The 25217-nt window shown below is 39.3% G+C and overlaps 1 protein-coding gene across 3 annotated transcripts in view; it reads left to right on the top strand.

Moving 5' to 3' along the window:
• The window catches only part of Map3k7cl (MAP3K7 C-terminal like), a 51032-nt gene that overhangs the window by 8408 nt on the left and 17407 nt on the right, over positions 1-25217 (top strand). The window contains exons 2-3 of one of the 3 annotated variants that reach the window (XM_010608584.2): positions 4922-5030; positions 18527-18588. In XM_010608584.2, the coding sequence (XP_010606886.1) occupies positions 4961-5030; positions 18527-18588 (132 nt within the window). In that variant the 5' untranslated portion in view covers positions 4922-4960. Of the gene's footprint in view, positions 1-4921; positions 5031-18526; positions 18589-24462; positions 24539-25217 lie in introns of those variants that run through there. The other 2 variants (XM_010608585.2, XM_033768186.1) reach the window with 2 other exon arrangements.

Here is a 25217-nt window from a genome sequence, read left to right as displayed (position 1 = left end):
CCTACAGAATATTTTCACTGCCCTAGAAACCCTCTAAACTACTTATTCATCTCTTCTTTCTGTCTTCCTGAACCCTTGGCAGCCACTGATCTTTCTATGCTCTCCATAATTTTACTTTTCCCAGAATGTTACATAGTTGGAATCAGACAGTGTACACCCTTACAGACTAGCTTCTGTTTCTTGGTAATATCCACTGAGCATCTTCCATGTCTTTTTGTGGCTTGATTGTGCATTTTTTTTCCATCCCTGAATAGTATCTCATGTACTATAGTACCGATAGTATCCTAATGTACTACCATTTGTATATGTATTCACCTATTGGAGGACATCTTGGTTGCTTCCAACTTTTGGCAATTACAAATAAAGCTGTTATAAACACCTGTGGGCAGGTGTGCATGTAGACACAAGGTTTTTAGTTCATTTGCATAAATATCATGGAGTGCGATTGCTGCATCGTATGGTAAGTGTATGTTTAGATTTGTAAATCTGTCAAATTTTCTTCTAAAGGGGCTGTAACATTTTTCATTACCACTAGGAGATTCTTGCTTTTCTGTTATTCCCACCAACATTTGGTGTGAGCATTTTGAATTTTGACCATAGTAGGTGTGTAGCGATGCGCCATTTTGTTTTAATTTATAATTCTCTAATTACATATGAAATTGGTCATGTTTTCATAGGCTTGCTAGTCATATGTTTTCTTTAATGAGGTGACTGTATCATTTGCCCATTTTTTCCCCATTAAGTTTATCGGTACATTTAAAGCAAGCACTACAGTTCCATTCATCACTGGGATCTTGTGCCTTCACATGAGATATATTGGTTCTTACTTTTTCCCCATCCCCTTGCCCTCCCTTCACCTCCTTCACCCTTCCTAGATACAAAGACTTTGTTTCTAGTTTTTCCTTTTCTCACATTTTTTCTTTTCCCTTCTTTCCTTTCCCCTCCCCACCCACTTCCCCTTTAGCCCTTTCCTTCCCATTTCACACTATCGATTAAACCATTTGAATCTTAGTTACACTTTTTGTTTTTGACACCAGAGAAACTATTTGGAATTTACTCAAGTGTGTCCTATTTATTTCACTTCAGCGTATAGCCTCGATGTGCATCCATTTAGCTATAAATGTCTCTAGTTCCGCATTCTTTATGGCTGAGTAGTGTTCCATTTTATAGAAAAACCACATCTTCTTTATCCATTCTCCAGTTGATGGGCATTTGGGCTATTTCCAAATTTTAGCTGTTACAGACTGTGCCTCTATAAACATGGGTGCACATATATCACTGTGGTATGATTCTTCTAATTCTTTTGGGAGGATATCCTGCAGAGGGATAGCTGAGTCAACTGGGACCTATTAATCCTAGTTCTTTGAGGTATCTCCATATTGATTTCCACAGTGGTCTGCACTCCCACCAACAATGGAGAAGGGTTCCTTTCTCCCCACAGCCCCACCAACATTTGTTATTGGTTGATTTCTTGATAGCAGCCATTCTTTCTGGGGTAAGGTAGGATCTCAGTGTTGTTTTCATCTGCATCTCTCAAATGACCAGTGATGTTGAATATTTTTTCATATATTTATTTGCTGCTTTTACTTGTTTGTCTGAGAAATGTCTGTTCATTTCAGATGTCCATTTTTGAATCAGGTCTTTGTATTTGGGAGGCCTGAGTTTTTAAAGATCTTTATATACTCTAGATAGTAGTCCTTTGTCTGAGGAGTAGCTGGTAAAATTTTTTTCCCACATTGTAGGTTGTCTCTTATCTCTGTTGGTGGTTTCTCTTGCAGTGCCAAAGCTTTTTAATACAATGAGATCCCAGTTGTTGATTCTTTGTGCAAGTTCTCATGCTGCTGAGGATTTGTTCATAAAGTCTTCTCCTATGCCAATGTCTTTGAGAGTTCTACCTGTACTTTCCAGAAAGTTTAGTAAGTTTTCATATTTAGATATTTAATCCCCTTGGATTTTAGTTTAGTGCATGGTGAAAGATAGGGATCTAGTTTTAATCTTTCATTTGCCCATTTTTGATTGAGTTGTTTGCCTATTGTTGAATTTTATGATTTATATGTATATTTTAGATATCAATTCTTTAGCTGATGGTTTGCAAAGATTTTTCTTCCAGTCTGTAGCTTGTCTTTGCATTCTCATATCATTGTTCATTTTTTAATGATTTAACCTCAACAGTATGGTCAAACTTTTTCTAATACTCTTGACATCCAAGTTTGCAATTGTTAAAAAGGTTGAAAAATTCAGATTCTCCAGTCCTGTTTACCATTGACTGATTTCGTGGTTGACTGCATTTGTAGACTGGATCAAGTCATCAAGCCCAACACGGGCTCAACCTCAAACCTCACGTTCTTAACAGGGATCATCGCTGCTGTCATCTGAGAGTTGGCTTGTAGCCTGTCCAAGTTGGCTGGGTATGGATGGGCTTATTGGAGCGGCTGACATTTTTGCTGACTAGTGTCATGCTGTCTTTGCCAGTTTGCTGGAATAGACACAGACACCGATTGGGTCACGCCGAAGACATTCCTGTCTTGTGAAGCAAGTCTGTTTGTATTTTGGGTTTGCCAGGACTAATGAATTAAAACGTTTGGACTCTCCACAACTTGCTGTTTATCAATGCCTCTGACAGGAGGAGGGCTTTGTTTTGCTCTTGCTTTTTCTAGAAACATGACAACATCCTGGCTGCTGGAGAGGTGAGGAAAGCAGAGAAGGGTTTGTGGAGGGAAGCGGAACAGGGAGGTCCTGTGGGACGCTGGGGTCTGGAGCAGAGCAGGTAGCAGCGTGCTGCTGGACAGCTGTCCCTGCTCCTCACAGTGTCAGTGGCTGTGATGCAGCAGGTGCAGCCTGCTTGCTCACTGAGTCTTTACTCCACAAAGGCAACGGCTGGCCAAGGCAACGGCTGGCCCTGGATTACACAAGAGCAGACACTCAACTAAGTGAGGTAAGACAACAGGTGTGAAAACTTAACTAAATGCTTGCAGCAGGGCGACTTAACCAAAGCTTTCTTACCGGCTCCAGCCAAGAGCAGGAAGCAGAAGCTCATTTTCCCAGGCGGTGTGATGAAAAGGCAAGTTGGTTTAAAGGACTCTCGTGGTCGAATTTGTGTGGAATATAAAATCTTGACGCAGTCCTTTCTGAAGCAGTAAGGCAATTTCTGGTGTGCTGAGGGGCGGGATGTAATTAGTTGTGCTCACCAATTCCATTTTCTGTAGCTGAAAACTGCACCAGAGAGGTATTTACAAAATTCAGAGGCAAAGTTCCACCTCTGGTGCTTTATTTCTTGATGCAGGAAAATGTTGGGAGATTTTTCCCAAGAGTGCAATGAGCTTTACATCTTTAGATGTTATGATAAGGTGGTTTGGAGCTTGTTTAATGCCTAACAGGAAGACTTTTCTTTTCAGCTGTAGTTTTAGAGGGTTCTGCTCCTTTGTTTTGTTAAATTCAAGACGGTCTGTGCTATCTCTCCAGAAACAGGTGAACAAAATGCTTCATTCTAAGCTGAAGAAACTACACAGAAGCTTGTGATAGTTACAATAAAACAAATCCGGAGTCAAGTAACAGTGATTTTTAATTACTCGTTCCTCAAATGTTGCAGGTTATCATTTCTTTGTAACTTGGAATGACATGGAGGATGGAAAGCTTACTTATTCATTGCTATTTGAGGTCTTACATGAATGGGCTCAATATGATCCTTATTGAGTGATTAAACCTTTGCTGGTTTTTCTCCAAAATTATCCTAGGTGTTTAATATAAGTGTGTTCTTTCCGTATAGTGGGTATGATGATTCCAAATGTATGTAGGTCTAAATATATGTCATATATACACGTTGACTTTGGCTCTGTAAGTATTGTACAAACAAAATTCAGTGTTCTGGGCCCTATTTTTGGATACACAAAAGTTATGGGAAAAAGTCAAAAGCCTTGCTGTTAAAAGCAGTTCCCAGAATCTTGCTAAAGATGGCTAAAGAGATTATTTATATTTTGCCATTTTTAGAGACATTTTCTTTAAAATACCATTCAGGTCTTTTGGTTTGCTGTGTACATGAGGAGAATAGATGGTGTAGGGGAAGCAAGACCCAAAATAGAAAAGTTAAATATATGTGTTTAAATAACAAAGATATCATGTATTTATAATAGTGTCTTTTCATGGTGCTGGTGAACAGTAGATTACCAAATATTTTGGTAAAAGTGTACAGTATCTGGGCTGAATTTTTTTATGACACAACAATATCCATGCATTTTTTTCTTTTCTCGTCTTCTGTGTAGGATGGTTTCCCATTCATTCTAAGTTTATTAATTAAATGATAATTTAATAGACAGGGTAGAACACCAGTAGGGTGTTTTAGAGTTTTACCTTTTGCTTTTATCCTTTGCTGTGAAGAAGTTGAACCATAGGTAGAAATATTTGCTAGATTTATAGGTGATCAGATATTTAAAGCTAGTAATATTCATAATACCACTGTAGGATATTTTAAAATGGTCTTTGGTATCCTTTAAATGGTCCCATGAAATTAATTTTTTTGTTACTCCAAGATCAATAATTTGGATTTAATTTAAGCTTTTGAGCATGAAATGATAGAGTAATCTGAAGCTCTCTGATATGCTCTGAACACTTTATCTCTTCATTGCTTTTCCTTTAAAAATAAAACAGTGTTATATGTAACCTTAAAAGCTACAATTGACTGGTCAGTGTGTAGGGAAACTGACAAAGTGAGGTAGGCAGAAATCTTTGCCACATTTCATTCATTCTAGATGTGTAGTGCCAAAGTAAATTTTCACTAAGCCAGAAAAAGCAATTTCAAATGGGGAAAGTGAATAATTTTGATGTAGGAAGTTTGCTGACTTTCCCTTTGAGTTTCTGAAGGCTTCTGAGTAGTAAGAGACATGGTGTTGGGTGAGGTGACAGTGGCTCTTTCTTGTCCTTTTAGCTGGAAGACCCAGGAGAAGACCGGGCCTCAGGTGCCCACATGATCAGCACAGCAAGGGTAGCTGCGGATAAGCCAGTACGCATCGCCTTTAGCCTCAATGACGCCTCAGGTATACTCTGCTACAGGGGAAAGGGCTGCACCCCTCCAATCCTATCTTTCCACCATCTTCTCTAATTCCACAGGGGATGTTTACAATTGCATATTGCATGATGGGATAATAAAGTATATGATAGTTCATCATGCATTTTTAGATTGTGGATTCCAGAAATGCCTCTCTGATGTCTTCCTTCATCTTGACTTGGTTGTTTTAGTTCATTTCTTCTTTTTATCTCTTTCTCCATTTTAGCTTTCTTTTAGAATGAGATTCATAGAGCCCTAACAATATCTAAGGATAGAAAGAGTGTCATTGTAAGAACTGGATGGGGAAATGTTTATTGAGAGCTGGCAGGTGGTTAGGTAACACAAAAATATCTCTGTCCCAGCTCCAGCCTCAGGCTGCTGGTTCCCCGCTGGTGCTTCCACACTTCCGGCTAAATAAACATCCTTCAGCAAGAGTGATGAATGGGACAAGTGAGGTGGGGCCTCTTGAAATAGTAGGGTCTGAGGTGAGGCTGCCATTCTTAGAGCTCTCCGTCATGGCTCCCCCCAGTGACCTCTTAACACACATATCAGGTTGCACCACCTTTGAACAAGGAACCTCATGTGGTGGGAAGTCACAGCGGTCAGGAAAGGAAGCCTTGGATCTCTTACTTTGTGGTCCGCCATTGCTCTTAGTTGAATGTCATCTGTTAAAATCACATGCTCAAATAATATTACCATTCAAACCATCTCCGGTCTTTTGCAGAGTAGTTTTCATACCTGCCCCCCCCCATAGTGCCCATGTTGGTGTGATGCTTTAAAAATTAGTGATTGAAAATGAACAAGATCAGTCCAAAATAATACAAAGTAAGGAGCTGGTCTCTGGGTAAATTCTGATGTGACACAGTTAGCCTGAAGTTATTATACCATGAGATTGTCAGTGACACACATACCCTGGGGATTTCTGGACGGTGTAGCCCCCAAGGAAGGGTGTGGTCCAGAGTAGGTAGGGATAAACTCTTCACCTTCCATGGCCTATTTACCCTGTACTTTCCCATGACCTGCTGTGGCACTGTGTCCCCATTTGGGGGTCATTGAGGAAGATGATAAATGAAAAGAAATCATCCAACAGGCAAATCAAACCAGTCTAACTTAGAAATGACAGCGGCCATTAATTGCTCTCTCTTTTGTATTAGGAATTTACCTAAGTTATTTGTTATCCTTAGAATAACCGTGCAGCATAGGCATTAGATTTCCCTATTGATAGAGGCAAAGATTGAGGCTCAGCAACCACACTGTCAATAAGTAGTGGAGTTAATGGTCCAAACTCAGACTCGGAAGGCTCAAGTCCCTCCACTGTCTCATGTCACTTCTCTAAAAGGAAAAAGAAAAGCTCTTCAAGTTTTCAATGCATTTCACAAATCCCTGCTTTTAAGAAGTTGTCAGTGCTCGAGAGATGCACATGAAAACAACACTCAGATTCCACCTCACCCCACAAAGAATGGCTGCTATCAAGAAATCAACCAACAACAAATGTTAGCAGGGCTGTGGGGAGAAAGGAACCCTTCTCCATAGTTGGTGGGAGTGCAGGCTGATGCAGCTACTGTGGAAATCAATATGGAGATACCTCAAAGAGCTGGGACTGGAGGTTTCATTTGACCCAGCCATCCCTCTGCTGGGTGTCTTTCCAAAATAATTAAAAGAAGCATATCACAGTGATATATGTGCACCTATGTTTATAGCGGCACAGTTTGTAAGAGCTAAAACATGGAAACAGCCCATCTGCCCATCAGTTGGAAACTGGATAAAGAAGATGTGGTTTTTCTATAAAATGGAATACTACTCAGCCATAAAGAACGAGAAAGTAGATTCATTCATAGGTAAATGGATACATTTTGAGGATATACTCCTAATGAAATAAATAAGTCACACATATGCAAATACCAAATAGTTTCTCTTGTGTGAAAAACAAATAGTACTCAAGATCCTAACGGGACAATTGGCAATGTGAAATAGGAAGAAAAGGACCAAAGGTGTAGGGACAGTGAGAATGATAGAGGAAGGGGAACAAGGGAAAGGGAAAAAATATGAGAAAATGTAAAAATGGAATTAAAGTGTTTTTAGGTGGGGAGGGGATGAGGGGATGAAGGGAGGGTGGGGAGAAGGGGAACAAATGAGAACCAAGATCTGTCATGTAAAGGTACAAGATCCCAGTAATGAATGTAACTGTACTGTCTACCTAGAATGTACCAATAAATTCAATTTAAAAGAAAAAAAAAGAAATTGTCAGTGCTCAAGTAGCTAGCTTTCATCACACACACGCACACAGACACACACACACACACACACACACACACACATACACACACACACACACCACGCTGCACTCCAGAAAGGAGGTGAGAAATTGAGTAATTTCCTTTCTTCGGCTCATGTCCTATGTGAACAGAACAAGTCCTGTTATAATAAACAGCCTTATAGACAGATTTGAGTGTATAAAGTTTGCTCATGTCAAGCAATATTACCACTTCATAATTTTGGACCAGACACATAAATGCACTGTACCAGAAAAGAGCCATCAAGAGGTGAAGCTAGGTTTGGGGCTGCGTGAATAAACTCTTTCTCCAGGTACAAGACGAACAACTTGCAATTCATTTTCCACCATCCACAAACTCTCTTGATTCCTGATTGGAAGATTTTGTGTGTTTTTCATCGATGAATTTTGACTAATTTGTTGCAATCTTTTTCTTTTCCCTTTCAAATGCCTCAAGAATGTCTACTTTTGAAATTCACCTTTCTTAATAGGTAGCTTTAAAAGGTGATTATCATTTATTTTAACTAAGCCCAACCTCCTAACCTCACCTGAAGATGCTTGTGAAGATGAAGAGCCCACCAAAGTGAAGTATTTTTATCTTATGATCAGTGCCTCTCCATATCTCTTGAAATGGCACCTACCTAAAGAATTCAAGGTCGGGGGTGGGTCTCAGTGTCTCTGGCCTGATTAAAATGATCCTCGGAGAGCACTCATCAAAAACACATGCATATTTTGATCTGTGCACTTGAGGACGATAACTGCTTCTTTATGAAGCAATATGTGTACAAGCCTGTGGATAAGCATGACATAGATGTAAGGTTTTCAAGGACTCGTCAGGACACAGAACTCTTGGCTTTTCATTGCACATGAAGTTGTGAATGCTCGAACAGATGCTCTGCAGATATTTGGGGGACACTCCCTCTGAATTCTTGAATGAAGAGGGTGTGGAGAGTCACAGAGAACACAATCACACAAGCTGTGCATGCCTTTTGAATTCCAGTGGATGTGGCCTGCAGACCACACATTTAGCAGTGAAACATCCCAGGCTCTCGTAATAAATGAGGAAAGTAAGGTAGACTTTTAGGGGAGTAATTCTATATTACTGAATTTATTGTTAATGAATACGCAGGGTCGAAGAGCAAAAAAGGAGAGTTTTGCTTGTGAATGTTAATATGCTCGTTTCTTACGAGCTAAGTTAGTGCTCATTCCCTCCATGCATTCCTCGTTTCTCTTTCTTTTTCTCGTTCTTTCTTTCTTGCTTGCTTGTTTGCTTGCTTGCTTGAGATGATTTATTGGAGAAGTTAAAGAGAGGTCTTTGGAATCAGAGAAGCATGGTTTCTAGACTCATCTTCATTATCAGGTAATATGATCTTCGTTCAAATCATTCTGTGTTGCTGGAACTCAGTTTCCACAAAATAATGTGAAATAGGATTGCACTAAGCATGAAATACATACTAGAGGAACCATTTAGCAAATTACTTGACACAAATTAAGCACTCACCTTTTCACTGTGAGTAAGAGAACCGACTGTAGCGTGTTAAGGCAAATAAGTTGAGGCTAAGTGCTTGTGTGTTCCACCTGCATCTCACACTCCTACTTGGTGTCCATTTAGATTCGGTAGTGTAACTGATCTGCAGCTATTTAAGGACTTGTTATCCAGTTAGTGGACTGCGAGTCTCTTGCTTCTCCCCCAATCATTAGCTGGCCCTTATTTAGTTCTTATGTTTCCAGCACTCCGCCAAAGGTGGTGGGGTGTACAAAAGAGGGGCAAGGAATAATCCCTCCTACAGGCTTTACAAGGCAAAGAGATTTGGAGAAAAGTCTGTGTCACCCAGAGCAGTTGTTCACAGTTTCTTGAAAGAGGTGATGATCAAACTGGGATTAAAGGCAGGTAGGATATAGAAAAGCATCATTTCTAGGTACCAGCTTTTTAAAAAACAAATATGTACCTATTTTTTAAACTATTTTTCTTCCTAAACAGAAGGCATTGGGAAAATCTCAGAGTCAGGAAGAGCATATTATATTCAGAAAATATTAAAACGGTAGCAATTGGAACAGATGTCTGAACGGTGCAATGATGTCATGGCTTAGAGCCACACAATGTGCTTGTATTGACCATCTGTGCAGATAGCAGGAGACTACGGTTACTGAGCTCATTTTAGAAGTCCAGGAAAAGTGTTTTGTTTTTTTTGGTACCAGGGCTTGAACTCGGGTCCTTGCACTTGCAAGGTAGGCCACCAAACCACTGAGCTAAATCCCCAGCCCGGGGAAAAGTGTTTATAGTTGGTTAGAAGCAACAGAGTTTCCAAAGTCCTTAAGTAATAGAGTAATATAAGGAAAACAGTACAAACTTTGTGGAATAGTGCAAAATGTAGACAGGTAAGAGAGTGGAAGAGACTTTTTGTATAGTACAGAGAAAAACTGATGAGAGCTTGGATTTGAGAATGAAATTAGATGGCTGAATTCAGAGCGCACTGTGAAAAAAAGGTTGAAAGAACTTGGTGAGAAACTGCACTTAGTGGATGGATAGTTGTTGTTCATTGATAGCAGAATAAGCCATAAGACTCCAAATAAATTAAGGATTTCCAGGAGCTTAAATTCAAGAAGCAAAGTTTTGTGGAGGAAAATATGGGCATTTGAGTAAGATATAATTATCATTTCTAGCCTATCATGACAAGCCTTCATTAAGTATTAATTCATTAAGCATTAACCCTTCATTAGCTATTTGCAATTCCTGGAGGCATGCTTTAATTAGCTATTATGATCCATTTTACTTCGAAAGTAGAAATTCCAAAGAGTTAATTTCCAATTCCTAATAAAATGTGTACAGAAGAGAAATATCAATCGCACTTCTTGGGTTATTAGAGAATCACCAGCCCTTCTCCAATTAAAAAGAATTTAGGAGCTGGGTGAGGTGGTGCACACCTGTAATCCCAGCACTCAGGAGGCTGAGGCAGGAGGATCGCTGTGAGTTTGAGACCAGCCTGGGCTACATAGTGAGTTCCAGGTCAGTCTCAACTAAATAGTGAGACCCTGTCTCAAAAAACAAACAAACAAACAAAAAAAAGAATTTAGAGTTGGGTGGATGTGAGGATTTCTTTTTAATTACTTTATCTAAAAATCATTTCTCTTCAGCTGTGCACAAATCTGGCGCACTCATGTAAATTTAAACTCCCTTTTCCTCTCCTGCTTCCCTCCCTCTCTTCCTTCCTTTCTCTCTTTCCTTCCTGTAGAGGGTACTGGCATCAGCCCAAGCTGGTAGCTGTTAACATTAAAGAAATTCTTTCAAGCTTTATACATTTTCCTTATCTGGTGCAAATTAATCAGGACATTTGATGTGAAAAACTCAAGACCCATTACATTGGTGTCTTTTTTATATAATAAACTTTTCTCTCCAAATGTCAGGGTGTTTTGCATGACAGTAGAAATTTTATGGAGTAGCTGAAGCAATCATCTTTAAATCTAATTTAAAAAGCCAGGGATGGTGTGAGTGTGTGTGTGTGTGTGTGTGTGTGTGTGCACAAAACTAGCTCTCTGCAAAATTGTGATACAGGTTAAGCATCTCTTGTCATTGTCCCCTTCCTTGAGCTTTTATTATTGGCATTATTTGTCCTACCCTTATCTGTATTCACTTATTTTCACTACTCTGTTCTTTCTGGATTCCTAATTCTTGTTCTTTCCAAGTCTCTGGGAAATCTCATCTATAATTAACTTTATTTTATTTAAAAATTAAAAAAAAATTTTTTTTGGTACCAGGGATCAAACTCAGGTCCTTGTGCTTGTGAGACAAGTGGCAGAACCACTGAGCAAAATTCCTGGCCCACATATTATTTTGTTTTATTTTTGTTTTTGGTACTGGGGATCGAACTCGTACAATGAACTTTAAACAAACATTGAGGTCTACCTTTTTATCTCTGCATGCTGATTTTGTTCTTTGTTTTGTGAATCCACTCCATAGAAAGTAAAGGGTAGAGTTCCCACTAGAATTTTAGACACCATGGAACTTGGTAAGGATGGCATTAGGAGGAAGCAGGGGCGAAGGTGGGCATTAATTTGACCTTACATTTACAGCTGACCCGGCATGCAGGGAAAGGCTGGGAGAGGTGGGTGTCTCCTATATCCACAGCCCTTTGGAAGCACAGAGTTGAGACCCACACTAGAAAGTTAATTGTCAAATACTTCTAAAATCATGAATATAATATGTGACCCTAACCACCGGTAGTTCATTACCATCAGTGAACACTCTTTGAGGTGCTGTGAGATTTACTAATTTGGAACTGTTGGTTAAGGTTGTGAAGAAAGGCCAGAAAAGGAAGCGAATATTTATTACATATCTAGATGCTTTTATTTGTATCACTTCTCAATTCAATACTTTTTCAGGAAGATGGTCATAGATCCACTTTAACAGATGTAGAAATGTGGCTAAAGGAGGGTAGGTAACCTGCCTCAAATGAAGCAGTTAATAAATAGCAGGAAGATTTTAAAGCCAGGCCCTTGGGGTGTTTATACTTCTCTACACATTCAAAGGTAGGGCTCATACGAGAGAAAAGCATGAGTGTAATTGGCAGCAAACAGCTTCCCGAAGGCTATGGGAGATGATGGGGGAAGGTTACTTCTGGTGTCCTGTATAGGAAGGAAAAGAGGAAAAGAAGATTTACCTGGCGGTGTGCAGAGTAAAAACTCACAGATTTCCCTTGGTATTTCAAAGCACTGGTTTCAGAATTGGTGGATGCCGAAGCCCTGTATATAGAATGGCATGGTATTTGCATATAAACTATATAATCCTCCCATAAGCTTTAAATAATCTCTAGATAACCTATAATACCTGACACAATGTAAATGCTGTGTAAATAATTGTTGTATTGCATTATTCAGGAAATAATGATAAGAAAAATAATCTGTACATGCTCAGTACAGACACACTTTTTTTCCCTCCAATATTTTCAATCCATGGTTGGTTGAATCTATAGATGCAGGACCTATGAATTTAAAGGGCCAGCAATCTGTTCAGTGGGGCTTTCCCTAAAGCAGGTCAGTACAATTTTCAGCTAATTCAGTCAAACTATTCTCACAAAGGGATAAAACAATGAAATTCACAACTTTGTAGCTGCAACAGTAGCGAATAACAAAACATATCGTAAACAAAACCAAATCTTTATAGAGAACCATCACTTTGTCTATTGATGCACGATTTTGTTTGCCTGATAATTTTAGGTATTGGTTAGAGGTGCTTATGAATTATAAATCTGCAATTTTTCACACCAAATCTCTACCTTTAACCATATCTGTATTCATATCTATTTTTTGTAGCCATATATGCATTTAATTTTATGGCCCTGAAAACCTCATGCAAATCAAAGAATTTATATATCTAATATTTAATAACCAGGAAGCAAAGTTTCAAAAAGCTTTCGATGTGATGTAAAATGGTATGATGCTCAGCCATGCATGGTGGTGCATACCTCTAATCTTAGCATGCAGGTGGCTGAGGCAGTAGGATCGCTATGAGTTCAAGAACACCCTGGGCTACATAATGGGTTCAGGGCTAGCTCAAACTACACAGTGAGACCCCATCTCAAACAAAACAAAATGAAACAATTATACAATGCTTTAACAAGAACCTAAGTATGTAGACATTTAAAAAATAGGGCCGGGGATTTAGCTTAGTTGTTCTGCTGCCTGCCTTGCAAGCACAAGGAACTGAGTTCAATCCCTGGAACCAAAAAAAGAAAAACATTTAAAAATATTTTTTGATATATTAGAAATGTGTGTTGGCAACCTTCTGTCACATTTTATTTTTAAGAAAATATTACTCTCAACTTAGATTTTAAATGAGACTATTCAGGATCTGTTATAGGTGTTAATTTTTTTACAATATTTCATAATGAAAATGTTTGCACTGATGAGAAAATAAGGGGTGAAGTTTTCTTAACTTTAGATTCAAATGAGGAAAGGAAATCCATAAAATCTGAGATTATAGCTGCACCAGAGAAATCTCCCTTAACTGTGAGGGGGAGGAGGAAGTGTTGGTGACTGATTTTTGTATTTTCTTTGTGTTATTCAGACTGTGAAGGGAAAGTACACACACACACACACACACACACACACACACACACACACGAGGCACAGCTACTTTATCTCCACATTACCTTTGGTTGGTACGTGGTGGAAAGATATAGAAATTAAACTCAATTATATTAAGCACATTGTCATTATTGGTTATTTCCTAGATGCCAGGCTTTAGATTAAGTGACTGACATGTGTATTTCTTGAACAGTAACGGGTTTCTGAGAGAGGTTGAATCATCTGCCCATTTTTCAGAGGAGAAAATTAAGTCTCAAAGAAATTACATCAGTTATTCACATTCACCAATGAAAAAGTAGCCATCCTCAAATTCATATGCCTAGCCATCCTACTGAACATTATACAGATTGGCTATATTCAGGGTCAGGAGTTTTCATGGGCAAACAGTTTCCAGGAAAGTTGCCGCATGAGCCTTGACACCAAGGGCCCTGCCAGACTTACTTCGGTTAGTTCTCTGTGCCTTGCAGGCCCCACTCCACAGCCCTTCCCCCCAGAGGTCCTTTTGTGGGGAGGAAGGACCAGCTCTATACTTAGTAGTGTACTGTATGGCACCACATGACAATGCATAGATCCTTGTTCAGCAACTATTAAGAAAATAGTTGACCCTGTAGTGGAGTGTTAAAGCAAGCGTGGGCCCATCAGAGTGAAGGGCTCTGTATGACCACACAGGTCATGTACACAAGTCTGCTCTGACTGCAGGAGAGAGAGGTATAGTCCAGGGATCCCAGGTAGGCTTGTGGCTTATGTTCCTGTTGGGAATAGGGTGCATTTGGAGCTGTTCTCTGAGGGTGGCTTCTCAATTGCCTGAGGCCTGAGGTCCCTTCCTCAATGTGGAAATCTAAACTCTTCCTGCAGGATTTAGGATTTACCAGCTTCCTCCCCATGTAATTCTAGGAGATAATTGATCCCAAAGTCTAAGCAAGATATTGCCCAATCAAGAGATTGTTGAGAACAATCATTCTAAACACCCAGACCTAGTCTGGCTTTAATGAAATTTGTATCTCTCTCATCCACAAAGTAACAAGAATCTAACAACAATGAAGTCATTTTGGAATGTGTCTGCTTTTGTCTATAAAGCTGTAGTTATCCAGTATAATGGATACTACTTTATCCTAAGGTTCTTATGGTTTTGTTGTTAAATGTCCTTTCTCTGCCGTGAAGAGGTAGTAATAATATATGGGAATTGTTTTTGAGTCATCTCCACCAGTTAAATAAAAGTTGGATGCTGGAGTCTAGCGTATGACTCCCATTATTTTGGAAAAATTTATACTGGTTCATGAAGTACAAGTTTGGGAATCCGTGGCCAGAAGTTAAAGAGAAGAGAGGCATGGTAGAAAGAGTCCAGGGCTGGAAATTACCCCTTAGTCTCACATGGTCACTAGTCATAAAGTCTCAGTGTCTCTTTTCCCTTGAGCTGTACCTAGCTCTACTTTGAGGGGACCGGGCCAGATGATTGTTTAGCTCCTTTAAGCATCAGCATATTCTCCAGTGAACTTGATTGCAATCACTGACTGCCAGAAAACAGTGGGGATTTGGATTACAGATCCAATGTGTCCCATTTATTCATGAGAAAGACAGAGCAGGCGGTTTCAGGGAATCTGAAAACAGAACAACCGCGAAAGCAACCCAACAGCTGTTTGGTAGATGGTGAGACCAACCCTTCATAAAATGTACTATGGTATGTCATAATGGCTGGGACACCAACAGGAAAGTTCTATCTTAAGGACCATTGGCTTAGTCACACTGTGTCTGCCAAAAAGACAGTGAACATCTGCTTATTGAAGACAATCCTCTGTAATTCTTTCCTTTATATTTTATCCTTCAAGAAATTCCTTAGGCTGCATTATGCTCGGTCTGTTAAACTCATAGTACCCTTTTAGAAAAGAAGTTTCAAATTATTTCCTTAATGCATTAACAGTATGATAAGATAACTACCACTTTAGCACAGTCTCAGTCTCTGCTTTGCACTTGGAACTCAGTATTTGGTAGATAAATTTTAATAAAACACAGACTTGTGCTGTGATCTTTTCCTATTATAAATACATTGGGCAACTGTTTCTCTCTCTCTCTCTCTTTAAGGAAAACTAAATATACTGGGGACTGGGGAGAGAGCTCTTGGTATGGCTACTGTACAGTCGACTGTGTTTCCGGAATTGTCAAAACAAACTTAACTGCTCTCAGAAACTCTAATCCAGTATCACTGTCAAAATGTTTTACAATAATTTGGCCAAATGTTTGTGGGACAGCTGTGCTACTAGTCTGCCTGAGTCATTTTCCTTCTTTCCTTTTGGCCCAATCCTGTGATTCATCATCCTGCTTTTAGAATATTTACCTATTTTTAAAGCCAGTCAAAGAAGGCAGCCACTGTTGGAAGTAAACACCCCACACATCAACTTGTAGCTTTGTAAGCAGCTTCATAAGCCCTGAAATTTCTGGCAGACAGTGATGCCAGCCAAACCAGATGGCACTGAGCAGTGAAATGTAGGGCTGGCTCCAGACTTGGTCGTCTCCTTACATCTGTCTTTGCTTTTCTCGCTTCCGCTGCCATTTCCTGCTTGGGTTAATCCAGCTGGAGCTGTTCTTTAACAAAAGTCTTACTTTCGGTTTGCATTCCCTAAAACATATACTATCTGTTTATTTTCATGTCAGTCAATGAGATTTTTATTTCGTTTCAGGAAATCCAATCTTAAATTTTTATTTATTTACAGCATAATCATTGTGGTCACATATCATGTTCTTCAGCATAGTATGACTAAAACTAATGAGTAGATTTCCATCCAGAACCGTTCTGATTCTGGATCAGACCAGATATTTGTTATTTCCATTAATATAGTAAATCAAATGGATAAATCCCTGCCCCCTTTTAAAATTAAGCAGGAAGAGTGTGACTTCACAGAGTACAAGATGGATTAAGTCTCAGGAAGCACCGAGTTCCATTCGTGGGTATCTTCTAGGATTCCGGAATGCCCTGTCTGTGCTTGTGCCTAACAGAGCAGTCTCTCCTTGCAGCAAATGCCTGCTTGCCTATAATTATTAGGGATGAGATGCCGACATATAATATGTTCCCATTTACCTGTGCCAAATCTTCCTGGCCATGGAGCCAAGGAGCTAAGATAATCATGATGTCTAAGTGTTGGAAATTGTACTGGAGAAAATTAAATGTACCTGAGACCCAAATCTAATTTTACAAAGCATGGATTTTATAATGAAGGCTATCCCTATACTGAGCCTGAAGCCACAGTGAATATTCCTGCTTTTGTCCAGTATTTTGCAAATGATGGAGTGAATTTAAAAGGCCGCAGCGATTAGAATTTGTCACTTCTAATCCAGGCAAGAAGAGAGCATTCACAGGGCCCGGGGATCAAGCCTTCTGTGAAACTGATGTCACATAACACCAGGAATCAGTGGGCGTCCATTGACTGGAACAGATTCAAGTACAAAAAGGGTTCAAATTTGGTGACATGTTGTCCTTGTTTTAAACCACTTTTATTTTATTTTTTCCATTGAGTTTATTGGTACTTTCTAAGTATACAGTACAGCAACCTTTATCATTGGGATCTTGTACCTTTACATGACAGATCTTGGTTCTCATTTTTCTCCCATACTTAAACCACTTTTAAATGGGAGTATTATTAAACTACTTTCACTAACATATACCAAATGCTATTAAGTGACAAGACCCTTAAGACGTTTGGCAGAAGTTAACACTGTCCTTGTTTAAATGATCTTTCTGGTTTCAAAGAGATATAAGCCCTTAGAACCCGAGTGCTTGTGTACTCTGTTTTATTTTGAATTGTCCTATTAGTGAGTAGGAAAGAATGTGGTTGCCTCTCTGTATTTATAAGATCTGCATCTGAGAATTCAACTAATTGAGGCATGAAAACACTTGAAAACGTAAAAACAAAAAACAAGCTCCTGTGTCTGTACTGAAAATGTACACAGTGTTTTCCTTGGCATTATTGCTTAAATGATACCATCCAACAATTATTTACTTAGCAATTACATTGTATTAAGTATTAGGAGTAATCTAGACATGATTTCAAGTCTATAGAGGGATGTGTGTGTGTGTGTGTGTGTGTGTGTGTGTGTGTGTGAGTATATCCCTCTGTAGACTTGAAATCATGTCTAGATTACTCCTAATACTTAATACAATGTAATTGCTAGGTAAATAATTATATATATAAAGATTTCTCCATTTTATATGAGACTCAAGCATTCTTGCACTTTGGGGTCCTGGGGGGTCCTGGAACCACTCCCCCATGGACACAAAAGCATGACTGCTCTTGTGTATTGCACATAGTGTGTGTCACTTCATTTAGTTCAAAAATAACCTGTCATTTGATATTTAAATATGATTATGCTAGTGAGAAACCACTAGCTCTCCTTGCTTTATTATAATTGAAAAGTGGCTTCTTTGGTTTTAAACTTATTCTTTGAGTGTGTTCTTTGTTGTATTCTCAGAGTCATGTACCATGGTAGAGATCAGAAACAAATGGCCCTTCAGAGCCTGCATTGGATTAGAGAGATGTAGGTTCTGGCCACTAGGGCTGTTAGTGATCCATTCCTTGAGAGATCTGGATTGCTGCCTGTTACCCACTGTACCCCAGAAGGGGCTCCTGATGAACTGCCTGTTAGTGATAGTTTGTGGTAAAAACAGAGGATGAAATCATCAAAGCCTGTGATATCTTTCAGAGCAGAACTAATGCTTCTATTTTTCACTAACATGTTCTTCTGGGCTATTGAGATTATTCTGGCCACCTCATTAGCACCTTGTTAAAGCACTTTCTTGCATATCATATTTTTTTGGTTTTGGCTAATGTGGCTGTATTGAAAGACAAGTAGCCCTTCTTCATTGGAGAGCTACCGGACTGGACATTTGAGAATTCCAAGTTTTTTTTTTTCTTTGAAAAATTCTGGTCAGGCCAGCTAAATTCTCATGCATCTGTGTGCACAACTAATGAACAAGACTGTCTTTTACATCCTGTCTGTCTCCAATTGAAGTAATGAAAACAATGAAAACCTACATGCGCAGATAGTTTGTCAACATAGGTATGAGGCTGGTCCACCAGGGTGACTCTGATGAGACAGAGGTCTCTCTAGTGAAGAATCATTTTATTTTCACATTTTAGATGATACACCTCCTGAAGACTCCATTCCTTTGGTCTTTCCAGAATTAGACCAGCAGCTACAGGTAAGGATTTTTCACAGATCTTTCTGCTTTTCTCTTATATGCTCATAATATAGTGGGGCAGGGGAGTAGCCTAACTGGGCACGGGAACTTTCAGGTCATCAATACTTGTATTTCTAGAGCTCCAAAGTCAGCCTGAAGCCATTGTGGAAGTTTCATAGTTATCTAACTATGACACTAGTACATCAGACAGTGGTAGGTTAAGCCAGCTCTAGAACCAGGCATTCAAGGACCTGGGAAAGGCTGGTTCTCATCCTCCTTTGCAGTGGATATCTCTGGGCTGTTGGAATTTTGGCCATGTTTTGGGTTAATGACTTAATGATAAACTCTGTAAAGAAAGCTTGTCATATTTGTCAAGATTGGAATAACCTTCCTGTCTTACTAACTCCCTTTCCCAAGTTCCTTGATCTCTTTTAATGGAATTATTGGGAGTTAAACCTTTTGAAAACTGTTGTATTTTTTCTTACACAGCAATGGAATTATTATTGATTTTTGGTCTTTTTTTTTTTTACTTGTACATGCTCACAGTACATAGTGCTTACATTCTTTATGGGGAGTTGGTACATGTACGAATGCATCTTAATTTTTTTTACTTCCCCTTTCCCTCTCATCCCCACCCTCCATCTTTCCCATTTACAAAAGATCTAACTCCTTGGTCCTATTATGCATCTTTTATTTTGCTCTTTGTGTCACTTATACCTTGGGCTTCTCATGTAAGAGAAACCGTGAAGTGTTTAAGCTGTGTCTGATTTCGTTTTCTAATATTATGTTTTCTAGGTGCATCCATTTTCCTACTGAAGACTCACATTTATCTTTGTTTATGGCAGAAAACTTGTTTTGACGCATGAGAGAAATATTTTGCGTACATAGATTCTGGATGATCTCTCAAAAGATAACCTATTTGAACACATAGGAGTTTTTTTTTTTTTTAAAGTTTGAAAGGAACTAATTTATGATCTTAACTTTCTTTAGGGAACATATGTTGATCCCAGGTAAAGATGGCTCTAGAAAGAGCTTCTGCCTAAATTACCAGGACATTGGCCTTGAGTCATGCATTCACCTGAGTACTTGATTTTGTAGTCACAGTTAGACAAGTCTAATAGAACTCTTGAATTCTACACACAGATTTTTTTTTAACTTGGTCACCATGTTCTCCTTCTAAATACAGATTTCAGAAGCTCTTAGGAAGAATCTGCAATTTTTACCTGCCAGAAGGTCTTGCCATTCTGTATACTTTGAGTATCCCTTACCCCAAATGTTTAGGACAAGAAATGTTTATGATTTTTATGGATTTTGGAACATTAGCATATATAATGAGATATCTTGGTGAAATTCATTTAAGTTTCATATGCATCTTATGCACATAGCATAAAGGTATTTATTTTTCTTGTTTTCAATATTAGGAATGGAACATAGGGCCTTTGTACTGAGCTATATTTCCAGATATTTTATATTTTTCTATTTTGAGACACAATCTCACTAAGCCCCTAAATTGCACAGGCTGAGCTTGAACTTGCAATCTGTCTGCCTGACCCAGCGTGCAGGGTTTATAGGTGTGCACTATCATGCCTTGCTTTTAAAGGAATTTCGTACAATATTTTCAGTGTGCCTATGTTTTGACTACAACCCCATCATGGTCAGAAGTGGAATCTTCTACTTGTGGTATCATAGCCACACCCGCAAAGGTTTGGATTCTGGGGCATTTTGGAGTTGCATATTAGGAAGGCTCAAACCATTTTATAACCAGTAGCTTTTCCTAATTTGGGTTGGCTTAGTGTCCTAGTCATTGAATTTTGTACCCCTGTTCCTGAATAGCTTTCAAGGAAGAACCAAGAATGAGCTCTCCGTGTCCAACCCAAGACAGCGCTCCTTTTAGTTCACATCAGTTCTTATCTCAGGCCAGGTGTACTGAGTTCAAAGCCGGGAGGCAACTGGGTCAGGTTGGAAGAGCTAATGTCCCATTTCCAGGTGGCCTCTAAACAACAGAAAGCAACTCGGGTGTGACCTGGACTCTCCGAGGAGCCCTTATTTTCACCTGTGCAGCAGTCCTGAGGCTTGCCACAGCCCTCCACTAGCAAGGCTGCTCAACAGAGCCCTCTGGGTTATGTAGCAGTTGCTGAAGGTTGTACAGGGCGGGAAGGTTAGAGCGATTCCACAGCTGTCTATCATCTTCTATCTCCTTCCTTTATCCCCCGTGCTGGGCCTTTGACCCAAGTCTCCCAGTTCCTGACATCTCACCGTGCTCTTTCTCTTCTCCACCAGTATGTCTTCTTTTCAGAGTAGAGAACCACACAGCTCTGCCTCTGCTGTCCCTCCCAGAAGGCTTGCTCTGTACACAGTGTTCCTTGCTTAGGTTCTGTCCTCACAGAGGGGCTGTCTGTACGCTGCTGGGGGTGTAAAATATTAACTGTTGTCCTCCCTAGTCACCGTGTTTCCCCATTTTACTGTGTTGTTGCCTCAAAGGTATTTTATTATTGTGAAAATCAGATGAAAACAAGGAGGGGCAAACATGTTTTGAAAATAAAACAGAAAGCATGTTCATGTTCTTGCCCCGCCATCAAATTATGGATCACGAATTCTCTTTTTTTCATATAGGACAAAGCATTTTTTTCCTTTGATAACTTTAGTGGTTTTCCCTGGCTTGTGGATCATCTTCACAGGATTCACAGTACCCCTGACAGTTATACAGACAATTTTCTGCTGAAGCATCGCTAGGGCCATTTGAATTTTATAGCTTTAATTTTGTTTGACATATATTGGAAATTAAATCTATTTAATTATTTTACTCCAGTGAGACTATTTCATCTTCATTGATCTTTAATAAGGCAGACAGTTGAGAGGGTAGTTTCTGGCTCAGGGGTTTTGATTATCCCTCTTTCAAATATCGCTGTGCCTCCTTATGAACAGAGAGAACATTACCTGCACTATAACTAAGCACACTGAAGGAAATCTTTGTCTACCAGATGAAGGATATGGTTAAGCTTGTGATTAGCATTCACCAGGTGTCAAGACATTGGGTTAGTCTTAGTTCTGACCACAGCTGTCGCCTATAACCTTTATTCTACATGCCAGGGCATGAGTGACTAAAAACAGCAAGACCGTAAGGTCTGGGAGGGGAAAGCTAGCCTAGAAAATGATATCGAAAAAAGCAGATTCTTATTTCGATGCTTACCATACAGCACACACACTGAAGCCATTCAGCAGTGGGGAGCCTGTATTAAGAGCAACGAAAATGCTTTAGGTGTGAAAGGAATAATCCATTACATGGAGCAGAGCATCTTCACAGTCAGTCCCATGAGCTTCCTTCTCACTGTAATGGCTTACTAATATAACCCACTATGGAAGAACATAGTTGGCTTGCAGAGGCGTATGAAATGCCTCATGGGTGGCAGCATTTGTTTGAGCATGAACTGACTCTTGATTACCTCTGCAGAAACCTCGTTTTAACTTGCTGAGGGAAAAATAAATGATGCCAGGTTATTATTGCCAGGTCTGCTCTCTGCAAACCTTCAGACTAGACAAGGGGTGTTTTCCTACATAGACCTCATTCGATGCTTGCAATAATTATGTAAGTTCACTATTATGTCTCCCCATTTCCAGATGAGAAAGCTTAAATTTCGATCTAAATAAATTTGGTATTCTCTTCTTTCCCTTTATATTGTTTTGTAGACAGAATGGGCTGCTTACATTACTTTGAAAGATGGAGATATATTTGTTTCTGGTTTCCATGTTGCCATGGTGTAGTTATAGAGCAACCATGTAAAATTTGTTCTGACTTTCTGGTATCCATTGCACATTCTTTGGTAATTTATAAAGTGAAGGTATAAAATATCTATTTGGTAGGTAGATACTCTATCACCAATTTGACCCCCAAGATTTTTCTGTTGCTTGCCAAGAATGTGAACATGTTTGAGCATGTAATTCGTGCTTCTATTTTCATAAAAGCCAAAAAAAGCCTCATGTAAGAATAGCAGTGACAAACATTTCTCTTGATGTCTCTATTAATGCAAATTGTTGGGCAAGAGACCTTAGGGTAAGTTAGGTGTTAAAACGAACATCTCTTTATAATGTTTATTAGGGCCAAGGGCCTCCTCCCAAGGGCAGGTGGAAAGTTAATTTTATTTTGTGCAGATTTCTTTCTTGGGACTAGCTTTCTAAATTCCCTATGCCCACCAGGGGTCAATGTTTGAGTATAGCTTGTTTAGATCGTATAGTTAGAAAAAAGGAGGCCTAATTTCATGTTAACTTCAAGTATGAATGAAACATTGTTACTGTTCTTTATCTTAGTTTCCTTCTATTTGGAAAAGAAGTAATTAAACGTGGTTCTGAAGGATGGTGGAATCTTTTAATAGCTACAAAGTTTGGGTCAAGACCAAGACTGTCTTTTGTCTTGACCCTGTTGTTACGGTTCAGGGATTGTGGCTCAATCTAGATATGAGCCCAAAGCTATGTTCTAATGTGGCCTTAATTAGATTGGAATGATAAACATGGTTGAGGACATGATATCAAGTAGGTTATAATAAAGAACCCAAGGGGAACTGTAGTGACTGAAGATGGATGGGCATTGGAGTAGACTGACCTGGATTTGGATCTCTGTTCTTCAGTATTTTTGTGACTTGGGATATATTATTTACTCTCTCTAAATCTGCATTTCTCAACTGTAAAGTAGAGGTAACAATATTTATCTCACATTATTTTAGGAACTAAATATGGCAATGAGTACACCAAGCACAATGTTTGGCAAAATAACTGATCAATTAATGTAAATTTTCTTCTCTGGTGCAACTGTTGATTGGATAAAATACTTATTTATTTTTATATATGTAAATTGAAATAAAAGACTTTTCCTTTGAATTTTGAGTTAGGGTTAGATGTTACGCTACTCTCTTCTTTTCATCAAATCAGCATACTTGGGAAACAATGTGGCCTTAAAAAAACAAAAAACAACGAAATACAGCAATAGTTTCAAGCCCTCCTAAGACCTCCCATCTGATCACAGATGACAGTAACAGGTGTCTCTGTGGTACACACTGAGCTTGCCTTTTCTCAGACAGAGTCTGATAAGTCCAGAAACTGATGTCAGCTCCGCAAATAAACAATTTCATAGCTTCACTTGAGTACCATAATATCTTGTTATCCAAGCGGCCTCTCCAGAAACTTCTTTTCAGTTTTACATTAACATATTGCTTGGTATCTGGGAGATTAAAGTGGTGGGAAATCTCTATATTCCATAATTATGCTACCGTGATCTCTAACATCCATCTGAAAATGTCATTGGAAAAGGCTCATAAAAAGTGCTGAAAATGGCTAACATTTTCTTTCTCATGCATGCATTGTAAAGTATTGTCCCTTGCCTGCTGTGACCTCACAGAAAACATATAGGTATTTTGGAGCCTTACAAAAGTACCTTTAATTATTTTTGTTGCTGAGAATAGATTCTATAGAAATATCAGTCAAAATATTTTGAAATATTTAGTATTCTAAGATAATACATTTTTAACGATCAGAATTATTCCAGACTGTTTTTCTCCTGAGTTTTAACAAACGATTCTTGTTAATTTTGAGACACTGAAATGCAACATAAACTTAAACCAGGCACTTCGATTGCCCCCCAAAATAGGTAACTGTGAGAATCAAGAAATAAATACAAAGTCTGCTCAGCCACTGTAGAATGTGCAGCCCCTAAATATATCTTCTGTGTGGGAAGCAGGGATAGGAAAATTAAATTCTTGCATTTTTAAAGTGGAAGGGGCCAGCAGCATTTGAAGAAGCCAGGCAGAAAACGGAAACGCTTAAGCTGGCTTTGCTCCTTGCCGAGGGATGGTTGGCTGGGCCCTTTCCCATGGGACCCTTTCCAGAGGACAGAATCCACTTTGGGAGGAGTATCCTGTGCGCTGCCGGCTGAGAGACTGTTGTGAGACTCAGACCAGCATTCTTGGAATAGGACCCCGAGGTTTCTCTCTTGCTTCATCTTGTTAAATATGTCCTGAGGGTTGGGCTGGATACAAGAGATAGCGGCTTCCGAGCACTGCCCTGTAAATTTGAAGTCTTTGCCAGCTGGTCGTTGGGGGCGTCGGAGGAGGCGGAGATGGAGGGAGGAGGGTGAGGAGGAAGCGGTCTCTTGGGCTCTGACCTCCTCTGAGCCCCAGTCTGTGTCTTGGAAAAACGTGCTTCAAAGTTGGCTTGTGGCACTTTTAACCTCTGTGGAACTGGCGGGGTTCTATAGTAGATCAGACGCAGGGTATTTGAAAAATTGTTGCTATGGTCACATAGAATTTATGTTCCAGATCCTTAAGAATGCCATGACCTATTCACTGTTCAAATCAACTATTTTTGCATTCCTTTTCTTTTGGATGCAATATTTCATTCTTTAAGTAAGACTATGGAATAACTATATCCAGTGTGAGAAAGGTGGCATAATTATGGAACAATAATGAAATTTTCTCCTCCTCTTGTGAAATTATCAACCCAATGAATTTATTTATTGTTCACCCATTCTTAGCGTGGGGTTTTAACTATGAAAATTGCTCTAACAGAAGTAGTCAAAATGAAGCAATGAATTGAAATAGGGTTTTCAGCTTGGTTACTCCAGGCACGTTTTTTCTTGCTCGCTCTCTCCCTTTTTTTTTTTT

Source organism: Fukomys damarensis, unplaced genomic scaffold, assembly GCF_012274545.1.
Source record: "Fukomys damarensis isolate Sample0158 unplaced genomic scaffold, DMR_v1.0_HiC HiC_scaffold_24, whole genome shotgun sequence".
In the NCBI taxonomy this organism is placed as follows: domain Eukaryota; kingdom Metazoa; phylum Chordata; class Mammalia; order Rodentia; family Bathyergidae; genus Fukomys; species Fukomys damarensis.
Note: the sequence above shows the minus strand (reverse complement) of the source record. Positions and strands in the feature narration are given on the sequence as shown.